General features: G+C 43.1%; 1 protein-coding gene across 3 annotated transcripts in view; it reads right to left on the bottom strand.

Annotated features, from left to right (window-relative positions):
* Positions 1-16064, bottom strand: part of CSGALNACT2 (chondroitin sulfate N-acetylgalactosaminyltransferase 2) — a 49445-nt gene that overhangs the window by 19199 nt on the left and 14182 nt on the right. For 2 of the 3 annotated variants that reach the window (XM_002722500.4, XM_070058380.1), the window contains exons 2-5: positions 9721-10628; positions 7326-7542; positions 4596-4697; positions 1571-1749 (exon numbers count right to left, since the gene is read on the bottom strand). In XM_002722500.4, the coding sequence (XP_002722546.1) occupies positions 1571-1749; positions 4596-4697; positions 7326-7542; positions 9721-10378 (1156 nt within the window). In that variant the 5' untranslated portion in view covers positions 10379-10628. Of the gene's footprint in view, positions 1-1570; positions 1750-3045; positions 3677-4595; positions 4698-7325; positions 7543-9720; positions 10629-16064 lie in introns of those variants that run through there. The other variant, XM_070058381.1, reaches the window with a different exon arrangement.

Below are 16064 nucleotides of genomic sequence, written 5' to 3' on the forward strand. Positions count from 1 at the left end.
TTGGCAAGAGAACAGAAAAAACAGACTACAGGATAATTCACACGTTTACTCCCTTTGACTTTGGGGAGACAGGCAAAGGTTTCTCGCAGTTGTCCATTAGATGAACTGTTTATTATTTTTCAGCTAATTGGCAGTAATAGATGTAGATTAACTTCTGGCAATCACCAAGAGACTTAAATTTCTGTTAAACTCACCCTTCAAAATGAATCATTAGAAACAGTAAATCCAAGGAATACAGTACAATGAATAGGTATGTAGAGAATAACTATAATACAGAATTGCAGACTGATCTGAATAAAAGCTGGGACAGAAGGGTTAAAAACATCAAACGTAACAGCAGCCCGTGAGGAAGATCTTGTCATTAGCATTCACACGGACAGCACTGAAGGCTAGCGCTGGAAGGCTAGCAGCCCATCTCACTCAACAGTGAAGGCCTTGCTAGGACTGGCTTCACTCGGGCATGATGATACGAGTGCCCAGTGACCGTCAAGGAGTGTGGGACGACACGGCAGCCCTTGCACTGCAGGTCTCAGGCCAATGCTCACTCCACTTTCGTTCACACCCATTTACGGATGGCGAGTTCAATTTCCCAAGAGAAAACCTATTTTTAGATATAAAAATAGTTCTTTTACACTGAGCTTTTTCAAATTCCCCATTTTGAATTTCATGCTGTCGAGAGTAAGAAAAATAAACCCAATCCTCATTTATTCATTAGGCTCCCAGAGACCTCCTGACACTGCTCCTAACTCAACTGCTTAATAAGAAGGTAGGCATTCACAAGATATGAGAATACATTTACTATGCAATTCTTTTTTTAAAAACCCAACTGTAGAACAACCAAATTACACATATTTATAGAGCACAACATGTTTTGATACAAGCATACAGTGAAATGATTGCTCAAGCTAATTAACAAAGCATCGCTTCACACACTTATCCTTTTCTTCACATGTCTAAAATCTACTCCCTGAGCAAGTTTTAAGCATACAGTACACTCTTATCATCTACAGTCACTGTGTTGCCCAACAGATTTCCTGAACTTATTTTTCTTGTTGGGATTCTCTCATACAGAAAACTTCCTTTTTACATTTAAAACAGAATTTGAATTATAAAAATGTTATTTGTGTGTTTGTGTTAAAAATACCCACAACCTAAACTGAAACACAGCAAACCAGCCCAAAATGCAGAGTCCGTGTACTGCGGCCTCTGTGGGAGTGAGTGCGTGCGTGCGGGCAATTCTGCCTCTCACACCTCCACGCTGTCACAGGGCTCGCCTTCTGTTCAGGGGCTTCCTCCTCATCAACGCCCAGACTTCCCACTCTTTCTCATTTGTTTATCTGATTTCAAACGCAGTCAGCAGAAATTTGACCCCTACAGAACAAAGGATACAAACCTCAGAAGGTCAAATTCAATTTCCTACTTAGTATTCCAGTTAAGTTATGCTGACTGTAACTAATATCCTAGGGTTTAATTAAAACTTGGTTTCCTTGAAACTAACAAGTCACAGTATGGGACACGCCGACACTGCTCTCCATTCTACACTCAACTCAGCTACCAAAATTTTACGCACCTGGCTCAGCATTTAACCGGCAGCTGTTAAGGAATTCGGCTGAGAAGTAGATGTCAACATCACAGAAAAACATCAAGACCTCGCCTTTGTCCCATGCTCGGGCACCCACATTTAGTCCTCGTCCACGGTTAAATTCTTCATTCAACGAGACCAAGGTGTAATTGTGAAAATTAGACTCACTATGAGGAAAACACACACAACAAATGGTAAGTCCCATTAAGGTAATTAACTCTTCCTTCAACATGACTTGCAAAATACGTTTTACAGCTGTACAATTTTACTGGTTGGTCCTACATTCACACAGGGAAGGCAGGCATCCGCTTCAGGGGTCAGACCAACACTGGGGACAGACATTCACTGAGGGCCCGCACTTGAGGAGGCGTGCTGGTGGTGTGAGGCTTACAGAGCTGTTACACGGCCACTGCCCTCTGGGATCTCGTAAGAAACACACCCACGGCAAAGCGGCCATCATTCTCTTCAACCACCTCCCCTACTCCACGAGAGCAAGGATTCTGTTTGTCCATTGCTTTGCACACAGTGCCCCTCACAGAGCAGGGGTTCAGCAAATGAATGAATGCACAGCAGTCCTGAGAAGCGAGATTACGTGTGTCTGGAGCAGTTAGAGAAGATGTCAGAAGTGGAAGTACAGTGATTTATGTCTTAGTTAAACCCTGGGCTCAGTGGCCAAGTGTAAAGGTCATTCCAAAGAATTACTCTCCAAGGCAAAGATGTGAGAAAGCAGACAGCATTTCAGAGAGAGCACTTAGGGATCAGACGAATCAGATTAGAACAAAGGAACTCTAAATGGGAACAACGAGGGTCAGACTGAGGAGCACCTGCCATGCGAGGTTAAAGAACTTGGTAGCAGGGTAAAGGCAAGGAGGAGTCAGCGTGGTTTCCATGGTGGGGCAGTGATTTTCAGTGTCCATCAGACTCCTCCACAGACCCACCGAATCCAGGAGAGGAGTGGAGCCAAGCCTCTACATTTTAACAAGCCCTGCAGGTGACTGACATTAGAACTGGAGAAGCATTGCATCAGGAGACAGACAAAAAGGAGTAACACCCAGGAGGATTACTCTTCTAACAGTGCAGAGCCGGTGACAGAGCCGGAAACAAAAACCCAAACAGGTCATCAAGGGACTCCACGTGCTCGGACGCCAGGAGCCTTCTCCCCACCTTGCGGGATAAGAATCTCTCCCTTCTTTTGAGAAACAGCCCAGTACCAATGGAGGCACTGATCACAAAATACCCTTCGCTCTCCAACCACCCCAACCAGTTATTTCCTAGGGGCGGGGCCCAGGCTCAAGTGGGGCCAATCACAGTCACCCCCACCCCACCTGGCCATAGTGACTGACTCAAGAGTGGGCAGAATGTCCTTCCCTTTTCTCAAGTGGACCTGGGAGAAAGCTCTTTCCTCTCTGATGGCAAAGCTGAGAAGAAGAGAGCCCAGAGCCGCCCACAGCCGCACCCCTCACCATGCGGAGAAGCCCGTCTGCAGCAGGAGGATGCAGTCAGCATGCAGGGAAAAACAGACAGGACGCCAAGAGGATCCTGAAGGCATTCAAGTCTCTGGTTCCAGCGCCTGAGCTGTCAAAGCTGTTTGGACCGTCTTCCCCAAATCTGGCTGTTAACACTCATTCTACTTCTGGGAGGTGGCCAAGACTCCTCAGTGTGCTCCTAATCCCCTAGGCAAGCGCAAGGCAGGTGTGCTCATCTGCTTCAGGAACAGCACGTGAGTTCCTGGCACTTAGCAGGTGATCAGGCAACAGTGAGGGAAGAGAGAGGGAAGAGATGGACGGGGTGTGGAGATGGAGGAACTAGAGCTAGAGGGCTGGCAGTAGCGAGGAAGGGACAGGGGATGTCCTGTGAAGTAAGTGGGTGGGGACTGACTCGTCAGGGGGATCAGAGGTGGAGAAGGGGTAAGAGACTGGTTCTCACGTGTCGAGCCCAGTGTCCCGAGTCTGAACGGAAAGGCCAGCAGGAGGAGGCGCTGGTGCAGGGAAGCAAGACGGGCAGTGTGTGTGTGCTCATCGTCAGTGACTGAGACTCACTCAGCTGTGCCCAGTCTTCTTCCAACTACCCCAGCCAGATCCCCAGGCAGTGCACCTGGAACACAGCAGGGAGGACTCAATGAATGTTAGTGCAGCAACTCGCGAGAATGGTCAGCCACACCTGACTCTTACAGAATGGCCACAGCTACGCAGCAAGGTAAGGAAGCATGTAAAAGATAGTTAGTGTGGTCAGAGAAGACAACCAACTCAGTAGTTTACAACATAACATACTTACATTTGCAAAATATTTACATTTTACAAACACAAGAAGAACATTTTAGAAGAAAGTACTGGTTAGGTTGTGAAATGTGGAAAAAGCAATCAAAGAGGATACCAGAGAAAAGGCTGAATCTGGCAGTTGGGTTGCACTTTTGGGCCCTTAATTTAGGAAGAAAAAGGCTGAGAAGGTAAACTAGTAATTGAGGAATTACTAATTCATTCATTCAAACTCTGAGCACCTGCCATGTGCCAGGTACTACAGGGGTTCCTTAGCTATGGAACTACAGTTCGGTGAGGTTTGGCCATGGAAGGACAGACACGTCACAGCAGCTACTGGGTACTGCGGAGTCAGCTGGGGCTTCTTAAGTGTGCGGGAGATGTAAGCACCACTTGCTGGAGGAGGGGGAAGGAGGAGACTGAGGAGATGGAGGAGAGAAAGGTGGTAAGGCAGAGCCGCGCTCTGGAGATGATAGTAAAGTGAAGGGACTACATCCAGTGAAGGGGAAAGCAGCAGCAAGCACACGGCAGGGAGGGAGCCAGAGGAGGGGTCCTGCTCACGCCAGGCTGCCTGCGAAGCAGCTGCGGGGAGGTGACTCTGCGGGGGTTGCATTGGAACGGGGAACCTGCAGCACAGCTGCCCACGTATTCAGCCAACGTTAAACACCAGCTATTAACCAGCTCACTAAATATCTGAAATTCTCATGCTGCTAGTAATGTTACTATCGGGGACTTCACTGGGGATGGGGGTCACCAACCTTGTAACAGATTCTAGGATAGACTTGACTTCAGACAGTCCTTCTTGACCAAAATACACTACAGTGAGATGAATCCTCTTGTCCTGATGAATGCAAACATCCCTACCAGAATTGAAAAATAAAGTTTGTTCAAGCAAACACCAGACAGCAACTACACGAAGCTTTAACAAGAAAACGAATGAGGCGTTACTCATACAGAATGAAATCACATGAAGAACTGCGGAGAGAAGCAGCAGTATCACTGGATTATTTCTAACGGTGCTGCAGCAAAGGCACAGGGCCGTAGTCCCAACTTCGTCGCCATATTTCAAAACCAAGTTCGGAGCTTTGGCTTTGGGATTGCTTTCAGAATCAAATTACAAACTCTTCAAGGAAAATCAGTTTAGGACCAGATACATAAATATTCAAGTTCTAGATCAACAGTTATTTTTATTCTCAGACTAGGTATTTCCAAAAATTATACCAATTATCAGGGAAAAATATTTGCCATTGCTGAGATTATTTATTGCAAAGAACAATGCAGCCTCTGAATGCAAATCCAAGAAAAAATGCTTTACAAAATCAGATCTCAAGTGAGCTACTTCAAACAGGTAAAACTCCTGACTTCTACACACTTTGCTGCAGAACAGTGTTAACTAACTTTTTAAGTTCAACAATTTCAATACAAGAAGGACTATTAAAACTAGTACATTATAGTATCTGAAACATTAAAAATACTAAAGTGTTTAAAATATGAAATTGTTAAAGAGAGCACTATTTTCTTGTTATTCTAATGTGTAGTTATTAATTCTTTAACACTTCAGTATTTTAAAATAATCCATTTTAAAGTAATGTTTATTTATTCACTTTATTTGAAAGGAAAAGCAACACAGAGACAGAGACAGAGAGATCTGCCATCTGCTGGCTCGCTCTCCAAATACAGGCAATAGCCAGGAGCCTGGACTCCATCTGGGTCTCCCACCTGGGAGGCAGAGAGTCAAAGTACTAAATACTTCGGCCGGTGCTGCGGCTCACTAGGCTAATCCTCCACCTTGCGGCACCGGCAGACTGGGTTCTAGTCCCGGTCGGGGCACCGGATTCTGTCCTGGTTGCCCCTCTTCCAGGCCAGCTCTCTGCTGTGGCCAGGGAGTGCAGTGGAGGATGGCCCAAGTGCTTGGGCCCTGCACCCCATGGGAGACCAGGATAAGTACCTGGCTCCTGCCATCGGATCAGCGTGGTGTGCCGGCCGTAGCGCTCCGACCGCGGCGGCCATTGGAAGGTGAACCAATGGCAAAAGGAAGACCTTTCTCTCTGTCTCTCTCTCTCACTGTCCACTCTGCCTGTCAAAAAAAAAAAAGTACTAAATACTTAAGCCATCATCTGCAGCCTTATCTACATGCATTAGCAGGAAATAGGAAAATGGATCCCAGGCACTCTGATACAGGATGTGGGGTGAAGCAATGCAAAAACTTTATTTTCTGTTTCCCAAGATGGAATAACTTCCTCCTATTTTTAATTACATGTCTGTATTTCTAAATTTAGCTTAATTTAGTTTTAAATTTTTTATTTATTTATTTGAAAGGCAGGGTGATGCGGAGGGAGGAGCAAGAAGGAGGGGAGGGAGAGGGAGATGGGGAGGGGGGAGGGAGGGAAAGAGGGAGGGGGAGAGAGAGAGAGAGAGAATATATTGATTTTTTGTTCATTTCCCAAATGCCAGCAACACCCAAATGAACACTATAGCCAGGGCTGAGCCAGGCTGAAGCCAGGATCCAAAAGCTCTATCCTGGTCTCCCATGAGGGTAGCAGGGGCCCAAGCACTGGGGCCATCATCTGCAGCCTTCCCAGGGCCTTAGCCAGAAGCTGAATTGGAAGCAGAGCAGCCAGGACTCCAACCAGCACTCTGACATGGAAGCTGGCTTCACAAGTGGTGGTTTAACCTGCTACACCACAACACTGTTCCCTTATGTTAATTAAAACTCAAACTGTCCTCAAAGAGAGTTTCTTGAGAGATAGCAACGGCCTGTATCTTGACTGGGGTAGTGGGTTGTGGGCACCTATTTGCTAAAAGTCATGAAATATGCAATATTTATTGCATATAAATTATGCTTCAATACAGTTGACTTTTAAAAACTTAACGGCCGGTGCTGTGGATCACTAGGCTAATCCTCTGCCTTGCGGTGTTGGCACACCGGGTTCTAGTCCCGGTCGGGGCGCCAGACTCTGTCCCGGTTGCCCCTCTTCCAGGCCAGCTCTCTGCTGTGGCCAGGGAGTGCAGTGGAGCATGGCCCAACTACTTGGGCCCTGCACCCGCATGAGAGACCAGGAGAAGCACCTGGCTCCTGTCATTGGATCAGTGCGATGCGCCAGCCACAGCGCGCCGGCCGCGGCGGCCATTGGAGGGTGAACCAACGGCAAAGGAAGACCTTTCTCTCTGTCTCTCTCTCTCACTGTCCACTCTGCCTGTCAAAAAATTAAAAAAATAAAACAACTTAACTAAAACAAATTCATACACAATTATATTCTAACAGTTGTCACCCTCAATTCATTTCATAGTATAAACTGTCAATAACACAATATACATGTTTTATGGAAAAAAGAGAACTTCAAAAATAAAGTTCTCTTAAAGCCTATCAAATTATTCTGTAATTCTAAGAAATCATACTCAGTGAAGATACATTAAGTACATCTGCATGAAATGTGATTTTTTTTTTTAAAAAGACCTTGGCCTAATCATTCAGCACTGCCACTTACCTGAAGTTCTGCATAAACTGTGCAAATGCTTCAGTTCTCTCAGCAAGGGGCACAATGATATTTATAACGGATCTGGTAATGTCAATCATCTCACTCTTCACTTTCATGAGCGGTCCGAAAGGGCGGAAGAGGGTCACGTGTCTGTACTCCATTAGGTCTGCTGTCTTAAAGAAGAGTTCATACTGTGTGCCCTTATCTCTCTCGGTGCGATAGTAACCTACAGGACAAAGTTCGGAACAGAGACATCTCCAGGTCAGTTTACACATTCAGGAGGAAGACAGATTTCGCTTAGTCAAAGGCAAGAGTTACTAAACCAGACCATAGAGTTTGTATCTATTTGTGAAATATTCATCCCCATGGTACAGTCAGTAACAACTATTCATTAAAAAAAAAAAAGAGGTTCAAATAAATGCTCACTGTTCGGCTACTTTATTCAGTTCATAAATGATAAGTATTACTTTAATAATTGTTTTAACCATTGTTACTTTTAATTATCATGTTAATCCAAATGAGAACTATTACTTTTTACAAGAGTTTTTAAACACTAAAGCCTATCCAGAACAGTAATGATATTACAAATTACTCTCAGCAATACTCTATTCTTGACCCAAGAGCTAAAACTTCTACTGCTTGGTTTAGCTAAAACCAAGTGTTAATGTCAGTTGCTTGGTTTAGCTGAAATAGAGTGTTCAGTCAGCTGTTGATTTTTCACATGGTGTCAGTTTTGAGGAAGGGCCAGTCTGGTAAAGGAGACAGACAACAACACTGTTGTGTTTATACACACACACACACCCTGAATAGAGTGGAGTCAGACCAAGAAAATTCTGTATAGACTTAAAGGCTGTGATCTGACATGCCTTTTGGAGAAAAGTATGGATGTGTGTGGGCACTGCGATTTTTAAACACTGATACTCAGGAGACACTAGGTTAAACCTAGAGGCATGTGAGTCCCTAAGTCAGCATCTAGAAATAAGACAGCGAACAAGGTAAGACTGGGTCTCAACCCTCCTGGAGCTTTTAGTTTGGCAGGAACTAGGAACCAGGAGACGGGCAATGCCAAACCCCACGCCAAGTGCTGCGAGAGAGGATGTGGGTACGGTGACACGGGCACACGGGAAGCACTGCTGTCTCAGACCGGAGGGTGCAGATGACTCCCTGAAGAGGGAACATCTGAGCTGACGTCTGGACGAGCAAGGGAGTTACTCAGCTGCTGCAGCTGTAACCACATGGGGGAAAAGTGAGGAAGGAGTATGTTCCACGCAGGGAAAACTGTTTAAAGTGACAGGATTCAAGGGGAAGCCTAAGAGAAGCAGCAGCTGCAGAGTATGAAACGGGCACCGCTTCCCTTCCATGCAGAGCTGACCTGAGGACACTTTTTACACGCGCTCAGTTATCTGATTTCCTTGCAGCATTCAATTCGGCCATAAGCTACAAACAGAGTGAAAAGACAAACATCTGACCTTGCAGAAAAATTAGAAGAGTTCTGAGAGAAACAATCCATCAAAAAGAGCAGGAAGTGATGGCAGAAGTAAAGAGGCGGCCATGGGGAGACGACACCTGACACCACGGCAAAGCAGAGCGCCCTCCCTGGCGGCCTCCACAGACGTCAGTGAAGTACGGCAGGTGATAGCCATGCTGATTCAGGGTTAACAAAACTACCTGTGCTACACTACCTATGAAACTTCTCGGACAGATTTATATACCAAGTGGTTTTAAGTCCACAATTAACTATCTGGCAGGGGATATTAAGACAGAGATGGCTATAATTATTTCTGGTTATATCAATCGACACATATCTCAAATTTTTATAGCAGTGGTCCTTGACCTTTGAATCATGTACCATCTTGATGTATAAAAATACCCCACATCCCTTCTGCAGAATATATTAGGAAAATATATTATTTGCTTACTTTTCCAAATGCCAAATATGCAAAACTGTGTATGCTACTTGATGTGTTTTCCTTCTTCCAAAATGGAAAACTAGCACTAGCCTACTAAATTAATTTTATCAAACTTTTTCACATTTTGAACCTTAGTGCATACATGCTAAAATATTTTTTAAAAAAAGGGGCATCGAGACCATTTAATAAGAGAGGAATGCAAATCAGACACATGCAAATAAATACACAGCGCACTAGGCCCTTCAACCTCAGTGGTTAGTATTCTATTGTATCAGTTTACATTTATTCTATGTTCTGGTCTTTATTCTCCATTTTTACTATGATCTCATTATAACTTTTTTCCAAAGAGCCACTGCAAATTTTTGGTGGAATGAAATGGGTAGAAACATACATGCTTTTATACTGTGGATAATGACTGACTTATATTATCAGCATTCAATACTTGCATTCTGCCATATTAACATAACTACCAACTGGCATATTTTTAATATTACCTTCTATGAAGTCATTTTCATTAAATAACAGTTTCTCTCCAAGGGGACCTTCCTCATCTTCCTGGTCATCTTCATCAGGATTATTAATGACCTCCAAGCCGGCTTCAATAACTTCGACCAGTTCATCTCGTTTGTCTTTTCTAACTGGCTTTTCTTCAGGATGTCGAGTGAGACCCATTTCCAACTGAAATACTTTCATTAAGGTAAAACTTTCAAAGGGAATGACCCCATACTCACTGGGTAGTTTGGCTCCTATGCTAACTTCAGCTTTGTCAATTTGGGAATGAAGGAACTCTAAAATATCACTAGGTGCTTGCTCTTTGTTGCCTTGATAGCCTACGCCATTAGCCCCTCCGTTCTTTTTCTCTTGCAACGATCTCATCTTTTCACTCATTTCTTGTAATTCTTGTTTTAGCTGGGCGATCTGGCGTTTCAGACTGGCTGCCCTGGTTTGATAATGTTCTTCTTGCTCTTGGAGGAGAGCCTGGTAATACTCTTTACCGTAACTGTCTCCAGCAACACCAGGAAGAGACGCGTTTCCATCGGTTTGGGGGGCACATTCCAGAAGGTACATGAACAGCACCAAGCTGCAGAGCAGCGCGAGGCCCAGCAGCAGCCAGTGGGTCCGGGCATGAAGGGCCAGCCCTCTTCTAGGCATTCTCACTCAGGGGCGCTTGTCTAGCAAGATGAGCTCCCAGCTTGTTCATGCCTGTAAGAGCTGGAAGCAAAACCAGGATGTCCATCAAAGGTGCCAAAATGAATGCTGCTGCCGCATAAAAAACGTCTTTCTTTGGTGGTGATGACGACTAACAGCGGTGAGAAGTTACGCATACTTCCTGTGTTGTTACCATGACATCCAGAAAAAAGCAATCTGACCTATCAAATCCATTATATGGCTGGTGACCTTTCTGAAAGAAATAGATTAATACAGTCAGAACTTTTAATTCCTTGGTTATGTATATAAAGTTGCTGGCAGTTTCAACAAACTTAACTATGTGATTAGTATATACAGAACATCACGAGAGATACTAATATAATTTAGGGTATTGGGACAAATCATTAAGAAAAATACCTTGTAAAACACTAAAATACTATGTATAATACTTTTAAGCAATATGTCTACACACCCATAACTTTCTGAAGCAAAGAACATTATAATTACGTTCAGCATAGTTTGTGTTATATAGATTCTACTGTTCTCCAATGATTTGAAAATTATATTGCCTATAACTCTTTATTAACATAATATTTCAAGTAATGCACCATTTCCTAACTAAAGCAGATGACCATGTGGGAACTGAATCTCTAAAAATTGTTCCTGTTATAGTAATAACTAGATAGAACTATTTTCTTCCCATTTATTCAATTCAAACAGTCTACCTCATTAATTTCTATTGCTCAACTCAGCCAATCTAGCAGCCTTAAAATTAAGTGGGAGGAATAACAATTTCAAAAGGTCACAGACATCTGGAAAACACATTGAGAAAATATTTTAATATCCAAAGTCCTCCAGTAGATTATTTGAGCATGAGATCACATAATTTTTTTCCACTGTACTACACGGCAACAGATTTCCTATGAGGCTGGAAAGGTTGTCTATATAAAGAGAAAAAATGAGTATTTTAATTATATTTATCTGTAGGAAAAAAGTTCAAAACCATTAATAAATTTACAAAATGACATGCTACCTTTCATTCTACAACCAACTGTGTGACTCCCTCATGTCTTTTTTTTTGCTTATATTCTTGTATAAACCTCACGTCTAATCTTCTTATGCATGAAGATATACCTATTTAATCATACTAGATGCAAACCCTTTTAAAGTGAAACTTGGTAAGAGAACTAATAGTATGTACTCTAAGTAGCATTAATCAATGGGGAACAGTATGTACTAACAGTATGTATTCTAAGTAGCATTAATCATTGGGGAATCTGTAACTCATTGTTTTTCTTTACACATACCATATCTTTTACATATAACTCATAAATGGGTAACTCTTAAAAAGTTTATTTTCAATGAAATAGAATAGAAAATATCAGCATGAATCATATCTAGTAGTTTTGTGATTATACAAGGTACTTCAAAAAGTTGTGGGAAAAGACCAATGCTGTGGTGCAGCAGGTTAAACCCGGCATCCCATATGGGCACAGGTTCTAGTCCTGGCTGCACCTCTTCCGATCCAGCTCTCTGCTATGGCCTGGGAAGGCAGTAGAAGATGGCCCAAGTCCTTGGGCCCCTGCACCCACATGGGAGACCTGGAAGAAGCTCCTGGCTCCTGGCTTCGGACAGGTGCAGCTCTGGCCATTGTGGCCATCTGGGGGGTAGGCCAGCAGATGGAATACCTCTTTTTCTCCCTCTGCCTCTCTGTGACTCTGCCTTTCAAATAAGTAAATAAATCTTTTTAAAAATAAAGAGAAGTTTATTTTTTAAATTTAAAAAATTTAAATTTTTTAATTAAAAATTTAAAAAAAATTTTTTTTAAATTTTTTAAAATTTCAGAATCTGTACATAGGTTTTTCTGTACAATGAACATTTTCCATGAACTTTCTGATAATTTTCTGTATGCACAGATTGCAACATTTTTGCACCAAAATTAAAAGATAAGTTTCTTTTAATTCCATTTTCCCATGAACTTTTGTGAGACCTCTCATGTATATTAATGAGATCTTTGTGTAAAATGTATTCGACTGATTTGTGACACAAAAATCCTGCAAAAACACTGGTGTGAAAATTATTCTAAAACATATTCCAAGCCATGCTTTCACAACAGCACAAACAGTACCTTCATTTTGTAGAGGAAAAGTCAGCTCAGAAATGAAAAGATCTACAGAAAGTTAGAACTATGAAGTGGTAGCATGACAGCTAAGGTCATTTATCCTCCCCCACCCCGAGAAACCTTACATGTCTTTAATATTATAATTGAATAGCTTCCACTTGCCAAGAAAAGATGCTGTAATTATTTTAGAATGCAATATTAGTTGCATAGCTCTGTGGTTGTTAAAAAGAAAAAGATGTCAGTGAAAATCTTACTTTCTTAGTTCCTGAAAGAAATTCTTTGGTCACATCCTAGGAGACTAGATTATTATTATTTTAGAAGTTTATTTATTTGAAAGGCAGAGTTGGGACAGAGAGAGGGAGAGAGACAGAGATATAGAGATCTTCCATATGCTGGTTCACTTCCCAGATGGCCACAATGGCTGAGGCTGTGCCAGGCTGACACCAGGAGCTTCCTCCAGGTCTCCCACGCAGGTGCAGGGGCCCAAGGACTTGGGCCATCTTCTACTGCTTTCCCAGGCCATAGCAGAGAGCTGGATCGGAAGTGGAGCAGCCAGGTCTCAAACCAGTGCCCATACGGGATGCCAGCACTGCAGGCGGTCGCTTTACCTGCTATGCCACAGCACTGGCCCCGCTAAGTGGTTTTTTTAAAAAAATATTTTTACATTAATTTGAGAGGTAGAGACCTAGACAGAAAGAGGGAGTTCATATCTATTGCTTCACTCCCCAGATGCCAGTGACACTGTGGGTTGGGCCAGGGTTGAAGGCAAACCCAGGAGCCAGGAACTCAATCCTAGTTTCTCACATGAGCCATCAGTGTTCCCTCTATCAGGAAGCCAGAGTCATGACTGGAGACAGATACTGAACCCAGGCACTTTAACACAGGATGCTTAACCACTGGGTCAAATGCCTCCCCACTGAACGTTTTGAGGAGAAAAAAAGATGCTATGGAGAAGGAAAAGGAACTGTTGACAGCATGTAACCAAAAATTAAGCTAAGCCTCTGCCTGTGGTACCTGTATCCCATATGGGCACCGGTTCGAGTCCCGGCTGCTCCTCTGATTCAGCTCTCTGCTTATGGCCTGGGAAAGCAGTGGAAGATGGCCCAAGTGCTTGGGCCTCTGCACTTGCATGGAAGACCTGGAAGAAGCTCCTGGCTCCTGGCTTGGGATAGGCCCAGCTCTGGCTGTTGTGGCCACTTTGGGGAATGAACCAACCCAGGATGGAAGACTTTTCTCTCTGTCTCTCCCTCTCTCTGTTTGTAACTCTACCTCTCAAATAAATAAAAGCTTAAAAAAAAATCAAAGATCACAGAATTGGAAGAAACTTTACAAGTCATTAATTTTAACTTTCTAAAAGAATTATAGCCAAGATGAAATAAAGGGATCAGACGTAACTCTCATGCTTGAAACAACAAAAAACAAAATCCACCTCCATCACCAACAAAACAAAACAAATCCAAAGACGAAACCACGGTCATAGAGATCCTGAACGTCAGGTAACAAAGGACTGTGACCTCCAGAGAAACAACCATCGTGTGACTGCCCAGCTCAGACCACAGCACAGGGAAGGGCGCCTCGGTGCAGCCCAGCAGATCTGGAGCTGATGGGAGCAGCCAGCAGTCTGAGGCGGCCAGGGTGGAGACAGCTACACAGATAGCTGGATAGCTGAAGAGGGCACCCTGTGGGTGTTTAGGACAGCACTGATCTGAGCCCGCTTATGAGGAAACTGACAGGCTGAGGAGAGGACCACACAGAAAGAACTGGAGGACTCAGAACCCACAGAGCCTGGAATACTGCATGCTCCTCCAGACTGGAAAACCTTACAGTTCACGGGGCACTGGATAGAGTGCTCAACAAAGTCATGCCTTAGCAATGGGAAATAATTAGCTCTAGACTAAACAGGGATCTAGTCCTGCCAACGATCGTAAAAGCAAAACCTGAAAGGATCAGATTGTTTCCAAGCAACAGCACAACACGTCAAGAATATTTACCAGAATGTAGGAATGTCCAGCACGCAACCAAATAACACTCACATTACCCGACATCTAAACACAAATTTACCAGGCATAAAGAATATGGCCCATTCCGGGGGGCAGGGGTGGTGGTGCAGAAATCAATGACTAAAACAAACCTGGCATTGACACAGATGCTGGAATGTTCACGTTCAAAAAATGACAGCAACACAGATGACATGAAAAAGATTCAAATTAAACTTCAATGCATGGACAACTTAGTGTCAGATTTTCAAATGCACTGGATGAGGTTAATAGCTTATATATTTCAGAAGAAAATATTAGTGAACTGAAGATGTAGCAGAAGGGAAAGAGAATGAAAAATATGAACAGAGCCTCAGTAAACAACATGACAACTTCAAACCATCTGATATACCAGTTACTGGACTCCCCAAAGAAGGGAGGGAATCAGAAGAAAACTATACACACGTAGATCATAGGTAGGGAACCTCTTTTCTGCCGAGGGCCATTTGGATATTTATGATATTATTCATGGGCCATAAAAACCATCAATGTAAAAGTTAGCCTGCTGTATAAATCTACTGAATTTTGAGTCCTGCCTGTGGTTGCCTTGGCAGGGCCAGATCAAATGATTTTGCAGGCCTTATACAGCCCGCAGGCCAGAGGTTCCTCATCCCTGTTACAGATTTATGAAGCTCAACCAGGCCAGTGCTGTGGCAGTGGGTTAAGCTGCTGCCTGCAGCACCAGCGTCCCATATGGGTGCTGGCTTGAGTCCCATTGCTTCACTTTTGATTCAGCTCTCTGCTAACGGTCTGGGAAAAGCAACAGAGGATGGCCCTGAGCCCTTGAGCTCTTGCCACCTGCATGGGAGAGCCAGATGAAGCTCCTGGCTCCTGGCTTTGGCCATTGCAGCCATTTGCAGAACTGCAGAGAGAGAGGGAGAGACAGAGACAGATCTTCCATCCGCTGGTTCACTTCCCAAATGGGAATAAATAAATGAATCTTTAAAAACAAAAAAAGAGGAAGCTCAATCAACCCCAAATACAACAGTCATAAAACAAAGCACAGGAAAATTAAATTGCTCTAACTCTATAATGATAAAGAACATCTTAAAAGTAGGCAGATGAAAAGCTCACATCACATACAAGGAATAAAAGACAGTAATGACAGAAAATTACCCCTAAGAAACAATGGAAATGAGAAGACAATGGATCAACATCTTCAAAGAACTTAAGGAAAAATATATCAACCTAGAATTCTACAACCAGAGAAATTACCTCTGAAAAACAAAAGCAAAATATTTTTCAGACATAAAAAGCAAAAACAAGTAATAATTAGATTTGTGCTACAAGTCATTTAGGCAGAAGCAAAACACCAGATAAAGTTCTACACAAAGCAACAAACATCAAAAATGTTAATCACACTGATTATTGTAAGAATTTTGCTATTGTCTAAATTCCTTCAGAAGATAACTGAATGAAATGCACAAATTCCCAGAAAGATACAAACTAAGGAAAATAACTCAAAAACAAATACTAAATGTGAATAGACCCATAATAAAAGATTGAATTAGTGATCAAAAAAACTAGCCAC

The sequence above is a fragment of the Oryctolagus cuniculus genome, chromosome 15, assembly GCF_964237555.1.
Source record: "Oryctolagus cuniculus chromosome 15, mOryCun1.1, whole genome shotgun sequence".
Taxonomy (NCBI): Eukaryota; Metazoa; Chordata; class Mammalia; order Lagomorpha; family Leporidae; genus Oryctolagus; species Oryctolagus cuniculus.